This window comes from Rhineura floridana, chromosome 19, assembly GCF_030035675.1.
Source record: "Rhineura floridana isolate rRhiFlo1 chromosome 19, rRhiFlo1.hap2, whole genome shotgun sequence".
Classification (NCBI taxonomy): Eukaryota; Metazoa; Chordata; class Lepidosauria; order Squamata; family Rhineuridae; genus Rhineura; species Rhineura floridana.
Genome location: NC_084498.1, coordinates 9,506,054 through 9,525,399, shown reverse-complemented (window position 1 = coordinate 9,525,399; position 19,346 = coordinate 9,506,054). Strand labels below are relative to the sequence as shown.

At 45.8% G+C, this 19,346-nt stretch overlaps 1 protein-coding gene across 19 annotated transcripts in view; it reads left to right on the top strand.

Annotated features, from left to right (window-relative positions):
* The window catches only part of NCOR2 (nuclear receptor corepressor 2), a 477,973-nt gene that overhangs the window by 421,902 nt on the left and 36,725 nt on the right, over nucleotides 1-19,346 (top strand). For all 19 annotated transcript variants that reach the window (XM_061603067.1, XM_061603079.1, XM_061603080.1 and 16 more), the window contains 4 exons: nucleotides 6,152-6,302; nucleotides 16,774-16,923; nucleotides 18,063-18,149; nucleotides 18,971-19,251. In XM_061603067.1, coding sequence (XP_061459051.1) covers nucleotides 6,152-6,302; nucleotides 16,774-16,923; nucleotides 18,063-18,149; nucleotides 18,971-19,251 — 669 coding nt within the window. The remainder of the gene's footprint in view (nucleotides 1-6,151; nucleotides 6,303-16,773; nucleotides 16,924-18,062; nucleotides 18,150-18,970; nucleotides 19,252-19,346) is intronic.

Genomic DNA, 19,346 nt, shown 5'->3' with positions numbered 1-19,346 from the left:
AATCAGTGTATCATTTTAGTAGGCAAGGGAAAGACAAAAAGAGAGTGGGCTGCCAAATGAGTTGGGTCCAGTAGATCTCCTTCCAGGCACTCTCCCTCGGGCCCTTCCTGACAGCACATCATGCTCATACACACACACACACACACACACCACACACACACACACACACACACAGGACAGAGCGTTCCGATTCCCATCAGTCATCTCCTGCAACAGAATCCCTTGCCAAGTGGGTGATAGCTTTGTGCCGTTGAGTTATTGCTTTGTCTGGAAACTGAGCAGAGAATCCATTTCCCTTAGGGATTTTTCGCTGGCCAGTGTTCAGATGTTAAAGCTACTTATAAACACACTCTGGATTCCTCTTCCCTCTTTTGGGGGGCTCCTTATCTGGGAAGGATAAATATGGGCTCAGCTGCCACTAGAGGTCCTGTCTCTGAGAGATCTAGGATTGCACTAAATTAGCCTGCTCCAACCTGGAGCCCTTCAGTTGTTTTCATGTGCTTGCTGGGGCTGATGGGAGCTGTAGTCCAAAACAAGTGGAGGGCATCTGGTTGGGGAAGGCATCAGCAGATCAATAATAATTGGGTGAGGTTTGCATTTTAAAAAAATCTAGATCTGATTAAAAATAAATTAAAAACTGGGATCAACTCAAACTAGAAGTTAAAGTGGTTCACACATTAATGATTAACATTTGCTGGTTCTTAAGGCCATTTATCCCAAGCCATGTCTCAGCCACTTCCATTTGCATTCAGATTTAAACCCTCATTGTCTGTATCTTGCTCCTCAAACTCAGTAGTTCTCCTGTGCATGACCGACCCAGGGATGGAAATTGGAATGATGGCAGAGTGGGAGAGTATTTCTGTCCCTAGTAGGCTTGATCCTTCCAGAACCTTTAATGGATGCTTAGGCATCACTTGCCAAGTGCTGCCAAATGCAATGCTGGATTGGGCTGAGCACGCTCAGCTGGCTCCCCACCTTGAAGCGGTCGTCAACAGTTCCGCTCAGCTTGAGATGCCTGCCAACCCCTTTCTCTCCACCCCACCCCCGATTATCTTTCTTCCTGCTGTCTCAGCTACTGGAAAGGTGGGTGGGGGAAGGGCAGCAAATGATTGTGCATCCCAAGCTGGAGTTGATGATGATACTAATCTTTTCTACAGCACTTAATGCCACTTTGCTACAGCACCTTAATGTGACAAAATTCCTACACAGTACATTGATGTGATTATTTTGCATACTTGTGTATTTTTGTGGGTGTAATGAAGCCCACATTGTGTCCCTGGCTTCCCAGTACATTTTCATCACATGCCCATGTGTTGCAATGCTTGCACAGTACTCTCTCACACACGCACATGCATGCATGTGTACCAAAGGAGCCCCCCAGGCTAATTGTGGTTTCTTGTTGCTTGGCTGCAACAGCCAACACCCATTCATAAGCCCAGTATGCAGAAGGCAGATGCTGAAGGTTCTTCACAGCCATCAGCTGCCACTCTCTTTTCAAATCCCCTCTGAGCATATCTGCTGCAGTTGGGAAGTTCACCTGAAAGTGTAGAAAGTGGCCACTGAGTACAGTAATACCTCGCATTAACGTACTCAATGGGACCAGAGCGAGTACGTAAACCGAAAATGTCCTTAAAGCGAAGCACTACCTTTAAAAACTTTTTTTACCTCTCCTTCATGCGGAGCCTCAAAGACCCGCGCTAAAGCCTGTGCTGCTGCGCTGCCGCGCCTCTCAGCTGATCGCGATTGCGTCTCCCAGCTGATTTACGGTGGCGCAATCGTGTCTATTTCCACCCCCGCACGCTAAAGCCTCTGCTGCTGCGCTGCTGCGCCTCCCAGCTGATTTGCGGTGGCGTGATCACGTCTATTTCCACCCCCGCACGCTAAAGCCTCTGCTGCTGCGCTGCCGCGCCTCTCAGCTGATCGCGATCGCACCTCCCAGCTGATTTGCGGTGGCGTGATCACGTCTATTTCCACCCCCGCGCGCTAAAGCCTCTGCTGCTGCGCTGTGTTTCTGGAGAAATACAGGCATATGGAGCATGTACGTTATAGCAAGGCAACGTTAAATGAAGCGCCATTAAGCGGGGTATGCCTGTATTTTGAGTCATGCAGTCAAAGCTAACAGTCGAGGTATTGAAACGAGTGTATTGGTGCATCCCAGATAGGCATGGCACCTGAGGAACAGCTGAGAGATCAAGAAGAATCAACAAGGTCATCATACAGGGCGACCAAGGTTGTTTCCGTGCCAAAACCAGGCCTGAAACCCGACTGAAATGGATCCAGATTATCGGTCTCATCCAAGAGTGTCTGGAGCTGGCCTGCAACCACTTGTTCCAGGACCTTGCCCAGGAATGGAATATTTACCACCGGCCTATAGTAATTAAGATTTTCCAGGTCCAGGGAAGAGTTCTTCAGGAGTGATCTCACTACTCCCTCTTTCAGGGGCCCAGGACCACTCCCTCTCTCAAAGGGGCATTAACCACTTCCCTGACCCAGCTGGCTGTTCCATCCCTGCTAGCTTTTATTAGCCAAGAAGGGCAAGGATCCAGCACAGAAGTGGTTGCATGAACCTGTCCAAGCACCTTGTCAACGTCCTCCAGTTGTACCAACTGAAACTCATCCAAGAAATCAGAACAAGACTGTGCTCTGGATACCTCACTTGATTCACCTGCTATAACACTGGAGTCTAAGTCCTGGAGGATGCCTAAGATTTTATCCTGGAAGTGCCTAGCAAATTCATTACAGCGGACCTCAGAGGGTTCTATCATGTCCTTGGGGCCAGCATGTAATAGCCCCCAGACAACTCTGAAAAGCTCCGTCTGGGCAGCAAATTGATGATTTAATAATGGCAGCAAAATATTGTTTTTTTGCTGCCTTCACTGCCCCTGAATACAGCTTACCATAGGCACTTACCAGTGTGTAATTGCATCCACCAGGAGTTCATCTCCATCTGCACTCAAGCCGTCTCCTATGATTGTTTCATCACACTCAGCTCTGGTGTATACAGTGGAGCAGTATGAGCTCTACATAGAAGAGAAGCAATCATGTCAACCACCTGGGTCATTTCTGTATCAGTGAGGGTTTTGACAGAAGTGCCAGCCCTATGAGCCGGAAAACTCCCCAGAGCCCTTTGGAAACCATCCAGATCCATTAGTCTCTGGGGGCAGACCATCTTAATAGGCCCCCCACCCTTGCAGAGGGCAAAAACTGCTGTAAGTCTAAACTTCAGCAAGCAGTGATCTGTCCATGACAAAGGGAGTAATGTAAGGCCCCCCACTTTCAGATCACCATCTTCCTGTCCAGTTGCAAAAACCAAGTCTAGAGTATGCCCTGCTACATGTGTTGGGCCAGTGGCATATTGGGACAGTCCCATGGTTGTCATGGAGACCATGAAATCCTGAGCTGCCCCAGTTAAGGCGGCGTCGGCATGAATGTTGACATCCCCCAGAACCAACAGTCTGGGAGATCTCAGCAGTACATCCGAGACCACCTCCGTCAGTTCAGCTAGGGAGTCTGTTGGGCAGCGGGGTGGGTGGTACACCAACAGAATCCCCAATCTGTCCCGCTGACTCAACACAAGGTGCATACACTCCAGGCCAGTAGTCACACGGATGGGGAGCCTGCAGAGGGAGATGGAGCTCCTATAGACCACAGCAACCCCCCTCCCCAACCCTCAGGTCTACCCTGATGCTGAACCAGGTACCCTGGTGGGCATAGCTGGAAGAGACTGACTCCTCCCTGCTCACCCATCCAGGTCTGAGTTATTCCTGTCAGATCGGCTGCCTCATCCACAATTAAATCATGAATGAGGGACATCATTCACCATTCCTATGCACCAATCTAGCGTTTAGGAGCAGCATCTGGAGACCTGAGAGCTGGCTGATAGGGCAACCAACAGACCTGCGGGTGTGGGGAGGACCGGAACAAGACACAACCATTAACTGCCTGGGCCGCGTTCCCCTTACCTGGCAAGTCCTCACAACACCATATCTCCCTCTACCCATCATTACACTGATTGGGGGCCCCTCAAGTCCCCCCACTTGGATCTGGGTCCTCTCTCCCAGGCACATAATTCAAACCCACAAGTCCCTCCAAAGCCAGGCAATCTACAGAGCAAAAGTCTGAGAGGGCGAGGACGGTGGTGGTAGCCGAGCAGCAGCAACAGCAGCCAGGCAGGAGGCAGCAGCAGCAGGCAACTCTCCCTCTTCCCTGGATGGTGGTGGTCCCCTTCCTCCTACATAAGTTCCCTCGCCGCAAGCAAGCGGCCGAGCCTGCAGCGGCGACTGCCCCAGCAGAGAGACCGCAGTGGCCAGAAACACCCGTGGAGCCGGCAGTAGCATGCCCCTCTCACTCTGCCTGGCCTGGGCTCCTCCCTGATGGACGCAGGGATGGCCCGGGGCAGGAAAATGCCATCCAGTCATGGCGGACAGCAGCAGCGTGGGCAAATCTGCACCCACCATCCAGTTCATCCCGGTGAGGAGCCCATAAAAAGGGCGGCTCCTCTTGCGTTTCTCCTGAGAATAACTTGTTCTTTCTCACACGCTCGCCGTCTCATCTCATGGTCACTCATCTCTACTGCAGCTATAGGGACTTGGGGAAGGGGCAAATTAGGAACCTTTTTATTTCGACTATGCTGTGCTGACTTTCCCCTCAACCACCACAATAACCCTCCTGCCCCATGGACCAAGGGGGATGGTGACTGCATGGTGCCTTCTGTTGAGGGGAAGTGCACATGGTACACCCCACCTCTGGGCCATGGTTAGAGGTGGCATTCTGATAACTTGCTCTTTTTCTGCAAGCATACCCCGATATCCTCCCCATTTAGGTCCCTGAAATGTTTGCGTAGACATCCCATTTTAGAAATAAGAGTAATGGCTAACCCCACTCTCCAGTTACAGATTATAGCCCCTATGTCATCCATAAGACTGCACTGAAAGTTAGGAATCCAAAAAAACACCTTTTAGTGACTTTTAAAATTTTTCCTACACATGATTCAGTATTAGGGCTGCCAGGGAGTGTCCAATGTGCATTAAAAATTGTCAATATGCATGGAAGCAACATCCTTGTGCTTCAAGAGATGAACTCCTATATTTCTTATAATGAGAAGGGTTGTCCTGTGTTTATCAAGTGTGCTCCATCAGACTGATAGCAGGATGCACGGAGCTCATAATCCAGAGGTTGATTTCTCAATACAGTCTTCTGCTAGCTTTTGTTGGGGGGGGGGCTATAGTTCAGTGGTAGAACTCATGCCTTGCATGCACAGTGTCCCAGATTTGATTCTCAACAGCTTAGATAAAAGGATTCCAGGTAGGAGGAGTGGGAAGCTATCATCTTTTTTATGAGTTGGATGTCCCACTTACTACTAACGGAGGCTGATTTTTGAAGTGCACAAAAGTATTCTTAAGGCAAATGCAGAAACTCCACCCAAATGCCTCTGCCCCAATGTTCAGGGTCATTGTGGAGGAGAGGGGGGAAAACTCAAAACAAACCTGGAGAGTGTATATTGGAAAGTGAGCACAAAGTGCTGCTAGGGGAACACTTGTGGGAATGAAAAGAGGTGTTTGTGTGTGTGTGTTTCTGTGTGTGTGTGTGTGTGTCCGTCCATTTCAGCTTCTCATACAAAAGGCCAACCATACCTAGTGCCAGGCATGCACCATCTCCTTGAATTGCAGTGCTTGTCATTTCCATCTTCCACTGACCTCATCTCTTCCCGGCAGCCATAACCCTCACTATCACCTGCCACCACTGCCAAAACTTAGACCACAGTTATTGCGCTCATCAATAATTAAGCTGTATGTTTCTGGCTATTGGTTATGACAAGAAGTAGTTCCAGAATGGTGTTTGCCCATATTCTCTCTCTCTCTCCCTCTCTCTCTCTCTCCCCCCTCTCTCTCTCCCCCCTCTCTCTCCCCCCTCTCTCTCCCCCCTCTCTCTCTCCCTCTCCCCCCTCTCTCTCCCCCCTCTCTCTCTCCCTCTCTCTCTCCCCCCTCTCTCCCCCTCTCTCTCTCCCCCTCCCTCTCTCCCCCTCCCCCTCTCCCCCTCCCTCTCTCCCCCTCTCCCCCTCCCTCTCTCTCTCTCTCTCTCTCTCTCTCTCTCTGTTTCTGCCTTAATTGCTTATGACACTGTTAAATGTAGATCTTGGTCTCTTTCCAAGGGCACCCCAGCTGAAGTGCTGTACAAAGGAACCATTACCAGGATAATCGGAGAAGATAGCCCCAGCAGAGCAGAGAAAGTGAGAGACGATGCTTTGCCCAAGGGACACGTCATTTACGAGGGGAAGAAGGGACATGTCCTGACCTACGATGGTGAGTCAAAATTCCTCTCCCCTTTGACTGGGCTTGCACTCCCCTGCACCACAGTGAAGGAGATGACATTGTCCCCTAAACTGATGCAGGATACATTATATAGGAGTGGCAGGGGGCTAGGAATAACATAGGCCCAGTTCAGATGTTAACCATAGCTTAGTGATACAGGACCAAGCCTGCCTGAGCCTCAGGCTCAAGCCCTTCCTTCCCTCTCCTCCAGCAAATGCTAGAGGAGGAGATTCTAGACTACAACTCTGGTTTGTCAGTATGTCCAACAAAGACAAACTTTGGCTATTTTAAACTATTGAAACAAGCCAAGATCAAACCATGATTTCCAGTCTTTGGCTTAGAGACTAACCACAATTCTCAGTTCAGACATAACACATTTTAATTAGTTTAAACCAGGAAGTAGATGTTTCCAGTCTCCTCCTCTGTCACATACTGTGATTTAGTGTTATGTCCAAACCAGGCCACTGTGATCTTTTCAAGACCCTATTGACACACCCATCAGAGAGAAACATTTTCCAAGCGTAAGAAATATTTGGGCTTAGTGTACATATAGCATTTTGGTTTTAGAAATATTCGCAATCATTTCAGCATGCACACGTCCCACTGTTTCCTTTTTCACTGTATCCGGAAGAAGATCACAAGGGAGCCCAAAAGACTAGAAGCAGAGGGGATTAGTCAAGCCTTATCTAGCAGGCTGCAACATGGGAACACGTGGGCCATGGGAACTTCTCGTGGATGTTTGTTTCCCATGCATCCCGTGCCTCCATTAAGCTGAGAGAGTAGATAGAATGATGTAGACACCTCAACTGCCTGTGGTGAATAAGAATTGTCCTATAGTAGCTAGGCACAGAAGGACTAGCTGCTTCCATAAGAACCTGCTGACAGCGCCCTGCAAGTTCAGGCTTATAGGAAGTCATTTGGGAGAGCCAGAGGCAAGTATATATAGTCCAGGTCAGAGTGAAGTCAGGAGCCAGAGCAGTGAACCAAGATCAGGCCGGTTAGTTCAGAAACCATGATAAAACTTGCCTGCCATATTTTGGGCCTGGTGATGTGAGCTGTGGGGCTACAAAATACACAAATTAGCAACACTGCATGATATTAAATGCCTGCTCTGCCCCTGCAAAGGATGCAGCAGTGACTTCAGGAATATTCGACTGGGCTGCATCACTGACATTCTGAGCACAGTCAAGGGGCAAATACGAGCCAGATCCTAATCTTGCCCCCGTATGCCCTTCTGCGCCTCTCACACAAATCAGCAGGTGCATCATGCCTATGGGTTAAGCATCCGTCTGAATGAATAGCTTCTTTTCTCATTAGCCTTTTTTCTCCATCTGCCTCAGCTTGTCCTTGCTACAATGAAAGCCAGGCCTTTAGAAATGCAGAGGGAGAAGGTGTGTGCTTTTAGACTTCAGCTGTGGACTCATATCCTCATCTGGGGAAGAAGATTGCCAAAGGAACCTAAAGCTTGCATGATCTGTTGCAGACGCTGTGTGTGCACTTGTATGTGTGTAGAAGGGAGTGTGTCAGTGGTGTTTGTGCAAGGCAGTGGCAGCATCGTTTCATTGTGTGTGAATACATATAACTACTAAGGCAAGGCAGAGGTAGGGAACCTTTTTGCGCCTGAGGGCCACACTCCCTTCTGGGCAACCTTCCAAGGGCCACATGCTAATGGTGGTAGGGCCAGAGGTGAAAGTCGGTAGAGCAACTAATGTAAATTTTACTGGTCTGCAGTAGGCCAGTTTTTATACACACTCACACACCCCTCTCTATCCTCCCTTCAGGCAAGCAAGAGGCATTATCAGAGCTCAAGGACCTTTTCCGAGCCAGGCAGAACCAAGGAAGCGCAAAGCAGGACCAGTGAGGGGTGTGGCTGGGGAACGTTCTGAGGGCCAGATAGAGAGGCCGGGTGGGGTGCCCCGGGGCCTGAGGCTCCCCAACCCTGTACTAAGCACTGGGCCTAAAAGCTAATGAGTTCCCAGACATATAGCTTATAGTCTAAAAAGAAACATTGGCTTCTTTGTGCTCCGCTCAGCTATAATGAGAAGTTGGAGGAAGCTTATAGATACTCTCTCCAGGTTGTCATAGCCCGCCCGGTGTCGCCAGGCAGAGCAAACTGTTTCTGTCAGTGTATATGCTGAACAAGAGTATAGAGCACAGCCCCATAGTTTCCATTTGGAGCTGTAGAGCCCTGCCTGTGTTTAGCACAGGCACTGGATGGACTGAGATTATTTCCTTAGAGGGAGGGATGAGGAGACTGGACATTTAGGGGCCAGCATTCAGTCTGTAGGCACTTCAGATTTTTCAGCCTTGTCTTAAAAAAAACCCAAACGCACTCTGAATAGGTGACCCAACATGCCCCTTTTCAGAAATTCTTGGTAGTGGACAAATTATGTTCCTGCTTTTTAACACACACCCCGATAGCAGATGTTGAACAAAAAGATTTGGCCAAAAGTTACCCAAAAGTCACTTGGCAGAGTTAACAGGATGAAAACAGTTTAGGCATCTTTCCAGATGGTTGTTTTTCACTGAAACTGGGGTGAGTCGCCGCAACCCTTTGGACCGTGTGAACACTTGCTCTTCAGAAGAAGAAAACACTCTTCTTTGAGAGTGTCAACAAGCATATAGATAGAGGTGATCCAGTGGACATAGTGTACTTAGACTTTCAAAAAGCGTTTGACAAGGTACCTCACCAAAGGCTTCTGAGGAAGCTTAGCAGTCATGGAATAAGAGGAGAGGTCCTCTTGTGGATAAGGAATTGGTTAAGAAGCAGAAAGCAGAGAGTAGGAATAAACGGACAGTTCTCCCAATGGAGAGCTGTAGAAAGTGGAGTCCCTCAAGGATCGGTATTGGGACCTGTACTTTTCAACTTGTTCATTAATGACCTAGAATTAGGAGTGAGCAGTGAAGTGGCCAAGTTTGCTGACGACACTAAATAGTTCAGGGTAGTTAAAACAAAAAGGGATTGCGAAGAGCTCCAAAAAGACCTCTCCAAACTGAGTGAATGGGCGGAAAAATGGCAAATGCAATTCAATATAAACAAGTGTAAAATTATGCATATTGGAGCAAAAAATCTGAATTTCACATATACGCTCATGGGGTCTGAACTGGCGGTGACCGACCAGGAGAGAGACCTCGGGGTTGTAGTGGACAGCACGATGAAAATGTCGACCCAGTGTGCGGCAGCTGTGAAAAAGGCAAATTCCATGCTAGCAATAATTAGGAAAGGTATTGAAAATAAAACAGCCGATATCATAATGCCGTTGTATAAATCTGTGGTGCGGCCGCATTTGGAATACTGTGTACAGTTCTGGTCGCCTCATCTCAAAAAGGATATTATAGAGTTGGAAAAGGTTCAGAAGAGGGCAACCAGAATGATCAAGGGGATGGAGCGACTCCCTTACGAGGAAAGGTTTCAGCATTTGGGGCTTTTTAGTTTAGAGAAAAGGCGGGTCAGAGGAGACATGATAGAAGTGTATAAAATTATGCATGGCATTCAGAAAGTGGAGAGAGAAAAGTTCTTCTCCCTCTCTCATAATACTAGAACTCGTGGACATTCAAAGAAGCTGAATGTTGGAAGATTCAGGACAGACAAAAGGAAGTACTTCTTTACTCAGCGCATAGTTAAACTATGGAATTTGCTCCCACAAGATGCAGTAATGGCCACCAGCTTGGACGGCTTTAAAAGAAGATTAGACAAATTCATGGAGGACAGGGCTATCAATGGCTACTAGCCATGATGGCTGTGCTGTGCCACCCTAGTCAGAGGCAGCATGCTTCTGAAAACCAGTTGCCGGAAGCCTCAGGAGGGGAGAGTGTTCTTGCACTCGGGTCCTGCTTGCGGGCTTCCCCCAGGCACCTGGTTGGCCACTGTGAGAACAGGATGCTGGACTAGATGGGCCACTGGCCTGATCCAGCAGGCTCTTCTTATGTTCTTATGTTCTTATCTCAGGTGGATTTTTTTAAAAAAATTACATTGGAATCTAAGAGTTCTCTTTGGAATTTTATCCAAGGCTATAAGGAGGGAAGTGTCAAATCAAGAAAGGGAGCAGTTTAAAAATAAATAAATTTGCAATGATGAGTTCCAGTGGGCAGGAAGAAGTGAGGGGGGAGGAGAGAAACACTATCAACACATCAATGCCACAATTATACTTGCCAAGAAAAGAGCTCTAATGAGGCAAAATCTTGCAGCGTCTGCAAGCTGAATTGCACAAGATTGGTTATTCTCATTGCTAATAGCTCTTCTGTGAGGAAGGAAAATGTTTACAGAATCTTTTTCTTTCTCTTTTTGTCCCCCGTTCCCATGAGCACGCTGGGATCTTGGGGCTTGGGGGGGAGGAGCACAGATGTTTGTTGATGACAGGATGCAGGAATGTTGCGCATACACACACACACCACATGTCTCAGCTCCTTTCTAAACATTGACTGGATGACTTGAGCCTATAAAAAGCAGGAGGAGTTGGCAAGTTGAAGAGATTTTTTTAATGTCCCCAACTGGCTTACTGTGGGATCCACCTTCTGTCAGGTTACCTGGGTGGAGGGAGGCCAAGGGAGGGTGAGCTGTCCCAGGGGGAAAGTGATGCACAAAGTCAAGAAAGCAAGTGCACCAAGTGGGGCTCATCATAATCGCTATCTGGCCATAGAGTGCCATGGATACATATTTTTAAACCAGTGTGGGCACTCAGAAGAAACAGGTTGCCCTTCCAGTTGGAACGTACATCCAAAATTAGCCCAGCTAATGAATCGCCAAAAAGTGCTAAACTTTCCTGGCATCCATGTTGACTCTGCATAGCTTTTGAGTGCCCATTTTGGTTGAAAAATATGCATGTCACTCCGTGACCAGATAAGCATTCCTCTGAGCCCCATTTGGTGTCGCTGCTTTTGACTTTTGTATACAATTTTTCATTGTTTTAAATTGCTTTTTATACTGTAAATCCATATTTTATATATATGCCAAACTGTGTGTGTACCAGAACCCACTGAGGAAGATCATAGGGTCAAAATACATTTTCTCATATTTCATATTGCTTGAGTCAAGTAATTGTATATTTTGTCTTGTTTATAATTGTTCATAATACTTACAGAAAGACCTTCTGCACACAAGGCAGATGCTCTGCTACTGAGCTACGGCTCTTCCCCGTGACCTGCTGTGGCCTATTGCTCTTATGGGGCTTCCTTGCCGGTTTCTTTATCGTTCTTGCCTTTGCCCAGAGGAGATGGGGTGCTGATGGTGCTGCTGCTGCACAATCTGAATCCCTTTCTAGCATCCCTAAAGTCCCAGATTAAGGACCTGCTGTGGGTTCAAATCCTCCTGGATAAACCAGCTTAATGATGATAAACACTGACCATGATTTATTTATTTAGTATTTGATTTATATCATAGAATCATAGAATAGTAGAGTTGGAAGGGGCCTATAAGGCCATCAAGTCCAACCCCCTGCGCAATGCAGGAATCCAAATCAAAGCATTCCCGACAGATGGCTGTCCAGCTGCCTCTTGAATGCCTCCAGTGTCGGAGAGCCCACTACCTCTCTAGGTTATTGATTCCATTGTCGTATAGCTCTAACAGTTAGGAAGCTTTTCCTGATGTCCAGTCGAAATCTGGCTTCCTGCAACTTGAGCCCATTATTCCGTGTCCTACACTGTGGGACGATCGAGAAGAGATCCCGGCCCGCCTCTGTGTGACAACCTTTCTTGGGCTTGAAGAGTGCTATCATATCTCCCCTCAGTCTTCTCTTCTCCAGGCTAAACATGCCCAGTTCTTTCAGTCTCTCCTCATAGGGCTTTGTTTCCAGTCCCCTGATCATTCCTGTTGCCCTCCTCTGAACCTGTTCCAGTTTGTCCTCATCCTTCTTGAAGTGTGGAGACCAGATCTGGATGCAGTACTCAAGATGAGGCCTAACCAGTGCTGAATAGAGGGGAACTAATACTTCATGCAGTTTGGAAACTATACTTCTGTTAATGCACCTAAAATAGTATTTGCCTTTTTGCAGCCACATCACAGTGTCCCTCCCTTCCTCCCAGCAGGAGCCCAGGGCGGCAGACAGAAGCGCTAAAAACACTTTAAAACTTCATAAAAACAGACCTTAAAATACATTAAAACAAAACGTTAAAAACATTTTTTAAAAAAAGCTTTAAAAACATCTTTTTAAAAAGGGTTAAAATTGCCTGGCAATATCCAAGACACTCACACACAAAAATCACACCATGCAAGGATTGACAAAGAAAGAGTCGTTTCTTGGAGAGTTTTGTTTTGTTTATGAATATAGAAGATAATGTTCATTTGATCCCCACATGATATGCAAGCGTATGGAACTCTTAGCAGGCTTAGATGTCTATCTCCCAACATCAGTAGACCCTGTGAAAATTCACTAATAAGCAAAGAAAACCCCTGCAGTTTAAGAACGTTCCTATAGCCCACAGATATTTCTATCAAACTTTAAAAAGCAGAGAAATTGGGCAGCTATAGTGAATGCACCAGGAGCAGGAGACCTGACCTCTGCTCTGAGATATTGTACCACCCTACAAATTAGTAAAAATGCAAACACAATTTGGGTTGGTCTTTCACAGTCCAATCTACTTCCTGCATAGCTTGGAAGAATTTGGTAACGTGCCTCTGAGCATATGGTGAGTGATGGCAACACCTGCCATCTCCAAAGATGGAGAATTACATTTTTGTATGTTTGTTGGTGTTCTTCTTACTTTGCTTCTTTCCTGTGTTATTATTGTTTCTACAGAGAATCTAACCAGGAACGCTGTATTTCTCTCATTTATTCACCCTAGAAATCTGTGTCAAATTTATTTTCTATTAATTTCAAAGCCTTTTTATTGGTCAGTATCATATTATGGTGAAGACAGCTTTTTGTGTTTCAAACTGGAGGTTATAGTCTGTTTCTATTTTGGGTACATTAACAGTTGACTCTGCAACTACAGTTCGATGTAAAATCAGACTGTAAATCGATGTAAAATCAACTTAAGCTGTTGGAAAAAACAAACATGGCCTGCCCAGGATGTATGTTTTCAGCCTCCTATGCTTAAACCACACCACTTAAGGAAAGGTGGGCATGGTCCATTAAAAACATAAAGCACACCTAGAAATTTGTTAGAATATATTTCACTTCCCACTGTTTTATCTTGTGCAAACTGAGACAGTCCTTATGTCCATTGGATACTATTCTGTAGAATAGTCAGTGCCATTATTCCACAATTGTTTATTGTTGCTTCCTCCCTGCTAAAACAGGGTCAGCACAGCACATGTCTTGTTATTTGGGCTGATTGGAGGTGTCACCACTCACCATATGCTCAGATGCACATTACCAAATTCTTCCAAGCTACACAGGAAATGGATTGGACTGTGAAAGACCAACCCAAATTGGGTTTGCATTTTTACAAATTTGTAGGGCAGTCCGATATCTCAGAGAGGAGGTCAGGTCTCCTACTCCCCTGGTGCATTCACTATAGCTGCCCAATTTCCCTGCACTATAGCTGCCCAATTTTCCCTGCAACAGATAGAAATATCTGTTGGGTATAGGTACATTCTTAAACTGCAAGGGTTATTAGCTAATTTCTCTATTTCTTAATTTGGGAGATAAGAAATGGGATCCTGTTTAAGTTTCCTGGGAATGGATTGATCATTTGCATGCTTATTGAGCTCTGTGGGTTTACTCCCGTGCAATCGTGCTTAGGATAGGTAAAACTGACCATGGGGGAGGAAGAGAAGGTGGGAGGGGAGAGGAGAGAGAAGGAGGAAGGGAGGGGAGGGGGACGGGAGGGACGGGGAAGGAGAGAGGAGATAGGAGGGAGGAGAGCAGGTTTGATCATTTGCATGCTTTTTGAGCTCAATGGGATTTACTCCCATGCAGTCATGCATGGGAAAGGTGAAACTGACCTGGGGGAGTGGGAGGAGAGGATGGGGGAGAGAAGGGGAGGTGTGGAGGAAGGGGGAGGGGAAGAGATTGGGTGGGCGGGCACTGGGCAGAAGGAAAGTCCTTTTCCTTTCCAAAAGGAAACATTGTAAACAGTATCATTGTTTTTCAGGGTTTCCCCCACCTTTTTATTCTATAGCAGGCACATGTAGTCTCCCACTCAAATTTAAACCAAAGTTGTCCCTGACCACATCCACACCAGACCTTTATTTCACTTTAGACAATCATGGCTTCCCCCAAAGAACCCTGGAAAGTGTAGTTTGTGAAGAATGCTGAGAGTTGCTAAGAGAGGCCCTATTCTCCTCACAGAGCTCCAATCCCCAGTAGAGGGGCTGAGTGGTAAACCACTCAGGCCACTGGAGCTCTGTCAGGGGAATAGGAGTCTCCTAGCAACTCTCAGCAACCTTCACAAACTACACTTCCCAGGATTCTTTGGGGGAAGCCATGACTGTCTAAAGTGAAATAAAGGTCTGGTGTGGGTGTGGCCACCTGATTAGCCAAGCCAAGCCAAACAGCTTTGAGTCTGGCGTTAGAACACTGACGGTTCTTACTGAGCATGCCCGACGCTATAATAGACTTCAATGTTAAATTGCGTAAATAAATTAAAAATTAGCGAGGCATTTTTTTAACTTTAAAACTGCATGTAAGACTAGAGTATGGGGCAAGGTCAGTAATAGGATTGCAGGTACTCTGTGAACATGGCTGATTTTTAATTAAGTTCAACAAATTATGAGACCACTGACAGAAAAAAGTCCAACAGGGGTCTGGATTTTTTCCCCTCTTGTTTTACACTTTGAACTCTGGATTCTGTCTGAGTGTTTTGTGTATTGCCATGAAAACCTAGAGGGTTGTTAAGCAAGCATTTCTGAGTTCAGGACTATAAGTTGTGTACGGTTTTGTTTTGGAATGAGCTAATGGGAAGCAGCAGAATGGCATGGGGGGTATTTTCCATTTAACATTGCAGAATGCGAAAAATCTATGCTGGCTATAGTATACAGCCACTCTTGTGGCTGTGTAACAAGCAGATGGATTAAAGGTTATTGTGCTTTATGTGTTTTCATTGGTGACTTCCCAGAAGTAATTTTTCATACTCATAATTATTTTTATTTTATTTTATTTGCTTTATATTCCTATCTCTAGCAAGTATAACTGACTATACTTTACTTCTATATAAATAAAATTAAAAAATAAAATAGAGGGGGGGAAACTTTGGCCATGATTGAGATTCACTTGTGCATACCATCCATGCTTGCAGTGGGGTCATTCTGTGAGTTTCCTTTATTAGCAGTTGCTTCCTTGTACTGCCCCTGAAACTCCTCCAGTTTTAACAAAGATGCTTTTTCAAGAGCAGTGAATGAAAGCTATGCAGCTGCCTCTGGTGTGTGCTCTGTGGGCCCTTTTAATAGCTATTGCAGCAAAGATCTAAACAGCTTTTTAAACCTGGGGGGGATTAAATGGTTGTCAAGGTTTAGTCAGGGTTATTACCTCTGGTCTCCACCATTCATCTCTCCTAAAATCAACAAAGATTGTAATAATACCATCTGTGCAGCACATCTGAACATCTGTAAGTAAGAATGGTTGTGTGAATTGGCCTCACACAAGGGAAGAAAAGAGTTCAGAACTTGCACAGTGATAAGATTCCCTCACTTGAAGTTTGGATAGGAGGCTCAGCAGATGTCTTGCTATCATTCTGGTCTTTGGCTGCACAGCATGTTCCCTGCAACAGCCCTGTGTTTGTGGATTATTATTTTTTGCTTTGCTTTGCTTTTTTCCTCCTTAAATTTCATCCTTTGGCTTTTTAAACTTGGAGCATTTTAGCCCATCTGTTAATTCAGATTAAGGGAGGGGGAAATGTAGGTTTTCCCTTCACATTCTGTTTGATGTAGAGAAGTTTCCTGTGTTGTCTTTTCTCCCCTGACTGCTGAGCAGGATGGTGGGGAGAGGTCTTAAAAGAGTACACCAAGGAAATAATATATATATTATATTATATTATATTATATTATATTATATTATATTATATTATATTATATTATATTATATTATATTATATTATATTATATTATATTATATTATTCATCCAATATATTCGTACAAGTTTCACTTCAGTGATGAAGTCAAAGATGAAACTTTTGAAGCCAAAATTTGACTCCTTCTGCCAGGCCACGTTTTGGCTCTCAGTGTCTTGCTGGTTAGAGATGGGCTCCTGCTGGAGGGCGGGCGGGATATAAATCAAATAATAAATAAATAAATAGAAATGGACAATGGGGGAGTTTTGGGGTTGAGTCCAAGCACGAAGCCACTAAATTTGGAATTACAGGTTGAGAGAAAAAACGTGTCTGGGTTCCCGGGAATCAGCTCCATGCTGTAATGTTTACAAAGGCTGCTGAGTTATGCTGGACTCAGGCCTCACAGATGTCCCTCGAGATGGGCCTGATCTCTGGGCCAATGGCTCATCTTAAGCATGGCCAGTGAGCCACAGCCTTGCTGTCTCTTAGCTTGACATTCATATCTCACTTTTTTTTTTATTCTCCTCCCTCCAGGTAGTGTTGTTGCACAGTGCCCCAAAGAGAACAGCAGAAACTCTGGAGCCCCACATGAGGCCACTGCCACCAAACGGACCTACGACATGATGGAAGGGAGAGTCCCACGGGGCTTATCTGGCCGTGAGATTTCATCTGCTAGCATAGAAGGTGGGCTGTCATGAACATCTTTTTATACAGTCAGTTAGGTTTTTATTGTTTTGTAGCCAATAGCCATTACAATAAATAGGTACGTGCCGGTTAAGAGACTTAATTGCTTTTTACATTTTCTTTTTTTGGTAAACTCTCCCTTTAGATGTTCTGAGGACAGAGAAAAGAAGAGTCAGGCATTCTGCTCCCACAAAATTTACTTCTTTCTACTCAGAGGAGGGGGAGGGGGAGATTCAAAGCTGGCATCAGCCTTCTCTCTTACGGCAATGGTTTAACCATAATGTTAAGTATGCTGGAGAGTAGGGTTTCCTGCTCTAATGCCGTAGTTTGAGATCATTTCTCTGTGGAAAACCAGGTCATGTCTGTTCCATGTAGCCTTTCTCCTTTTTTTCAAACTCCCACTGGCTCACACATTTGGCTTAGCCCTAGAACCTGCATTTTTCAGAACCATAGTGTAATACTCTTTGGGATGTCCTCCCCTGAGACACTTGCTAGACACCTACTTTGATGTCATTTCAACACCACCTTTTCTCTTGGCTTTTAAAACATTTTAAGCAAGTTGTAGCAGTATTTTGTTTGTGTGCAGGTCTTCAGAATTCAGCTTGTGGTGCTTTAATGTGCTTAAGAATAACGTGAGGTTATGGGGGAATTAATATCACAGAGTCAAGATGGAGAGTAAGGTTGTGGATAACAAGGGAACAAGTTGTAGCTCTGCCTTTGCCTACCCAATGCCCCCTGGGTGCTTTGAACTACAACTCCCACGGGCACCAGTTTGGCAAACACAGTCCACTAAATTACAGTCCATTAAAAATGAAAAAGAGACACAATATTTCTAGTTTTTGCTATCAGAACTGTTGAACCCTATGAAAAAAAGACAGAATGGATTTCTAAAATACTTCATGAATGCCTTCTTGTTCCCTGGCAGAATTTGGAATCCAGACAATCCAGAATCACCTCCCCCCCAAAACAAACATACACACACAATGGAAATGAATCAAAAAGGGAAGGTCTGTCATTTCGTTCCAGGTTGTCTTGCTTTTTGATTACAGAAACCCTAGAAAAGGTCCCAAATAGCAAAACAAACTACGTATCTTGAAATGTCATAATTATTTGTTTGTTTTTGGGGGGGGCAACTCTAGGACTAATGGGCCGAGCCATCCCACCTGACAGGCACAGTCCCCTCAACTTAAAAGAGCCACATCACATCCGGGGCTCTATCACACAAGGTAACATATGGCAAAGGGAGCGTGGAAGTCTAACCTGGGTGCAGAACTTGTTTGTATCATGCCAACAATCTCTTTTCTAATCCTAATTCAGTAATTGTTTACTTGTGTTTCAACTGTTTGAGTCAGCCAGTAGGCTGCCCATGAGCCAAATCCAGCCCTCATTTGACAGCTGACTGATCCTTCTCTTACTCATGTCCTCCTGGCTTTTAGCTGGTGGGGCTAATTGCTTCAGGAGAATGAGAGACTTGCTGGAAGGATACTAGTTATGCTCCCCTGCGTGTTCCCTGAATCCTCTTCTTCCTCCCAGAATAGGGCAATGTGCCAAGATAGGGATTTCAGGCTCAGGCAGCTATGAATACCCTGGTGTCAACAAGTGAGGGGAAGGGGAAGAGGATCTTGTTCTCTGTCCCAGTCACATGAAGAGGCTTTTAAAAGGTCACGCTTCATTTTGGCTATGGGATGAAGCAACTCCATGACAGCCTTAGCGCAGTCTGACCTGCATTGTGAATCGAGTCAGTTCTGTGAGCTAGAAAGGTCTTTGCAGTGGCATTGGTCTTTAGGCTATGTTATTAAGTTAGATCTGGAGGTTTTCATGGCTCATTCACATTCCACAGAGAAATTCACTCTCTGGTTGCTGCCCAGGGCTGAGCCTTGGCTTCTGGCTTTCAGGCTTGGTCATTTTTACAAATTAATTGAATTGGCTGAATTGAAAAATCGTGACTCTTCCTTTCCTTTAAGGGAAAGGGATAGAGTGGCAGGAGTTAACCACTTTCCTGTAAGAAGTGATTGATAAGATTCTCTCTCTTGGCCTATTCTTCTAGGAATACCTCGATCCTACGTGGAGGTCCCCGAGGACTGCCTCAGAAGAGAAGCCAAACAGCTCAAGAGGGAAAGCACGCCACCAAGGGACTTGTCCGAAGCCTACAAGGTCAGGCCTCACGAGGGCCTAACCCCACTGAAAATGAAAGCAGTTCATGAAGGCCTTGTTGCTACTGTGAAGGAAGCAGGAAGATCAATCCATGAAATTCCCAGGGAGGAGCTGAGACACACGCCGGACATCTCTCTGATGACGAGGCCTGTGAAGGAGGGCTCTATTACCCAGGTATCCACACAGCTTGTGATAGAGAGGCACGGGGGGGATGTTAAGGCACAAGTATCCTTCTCCACTCAGTTGTGCTCCTATAGTTTGTAACTAGA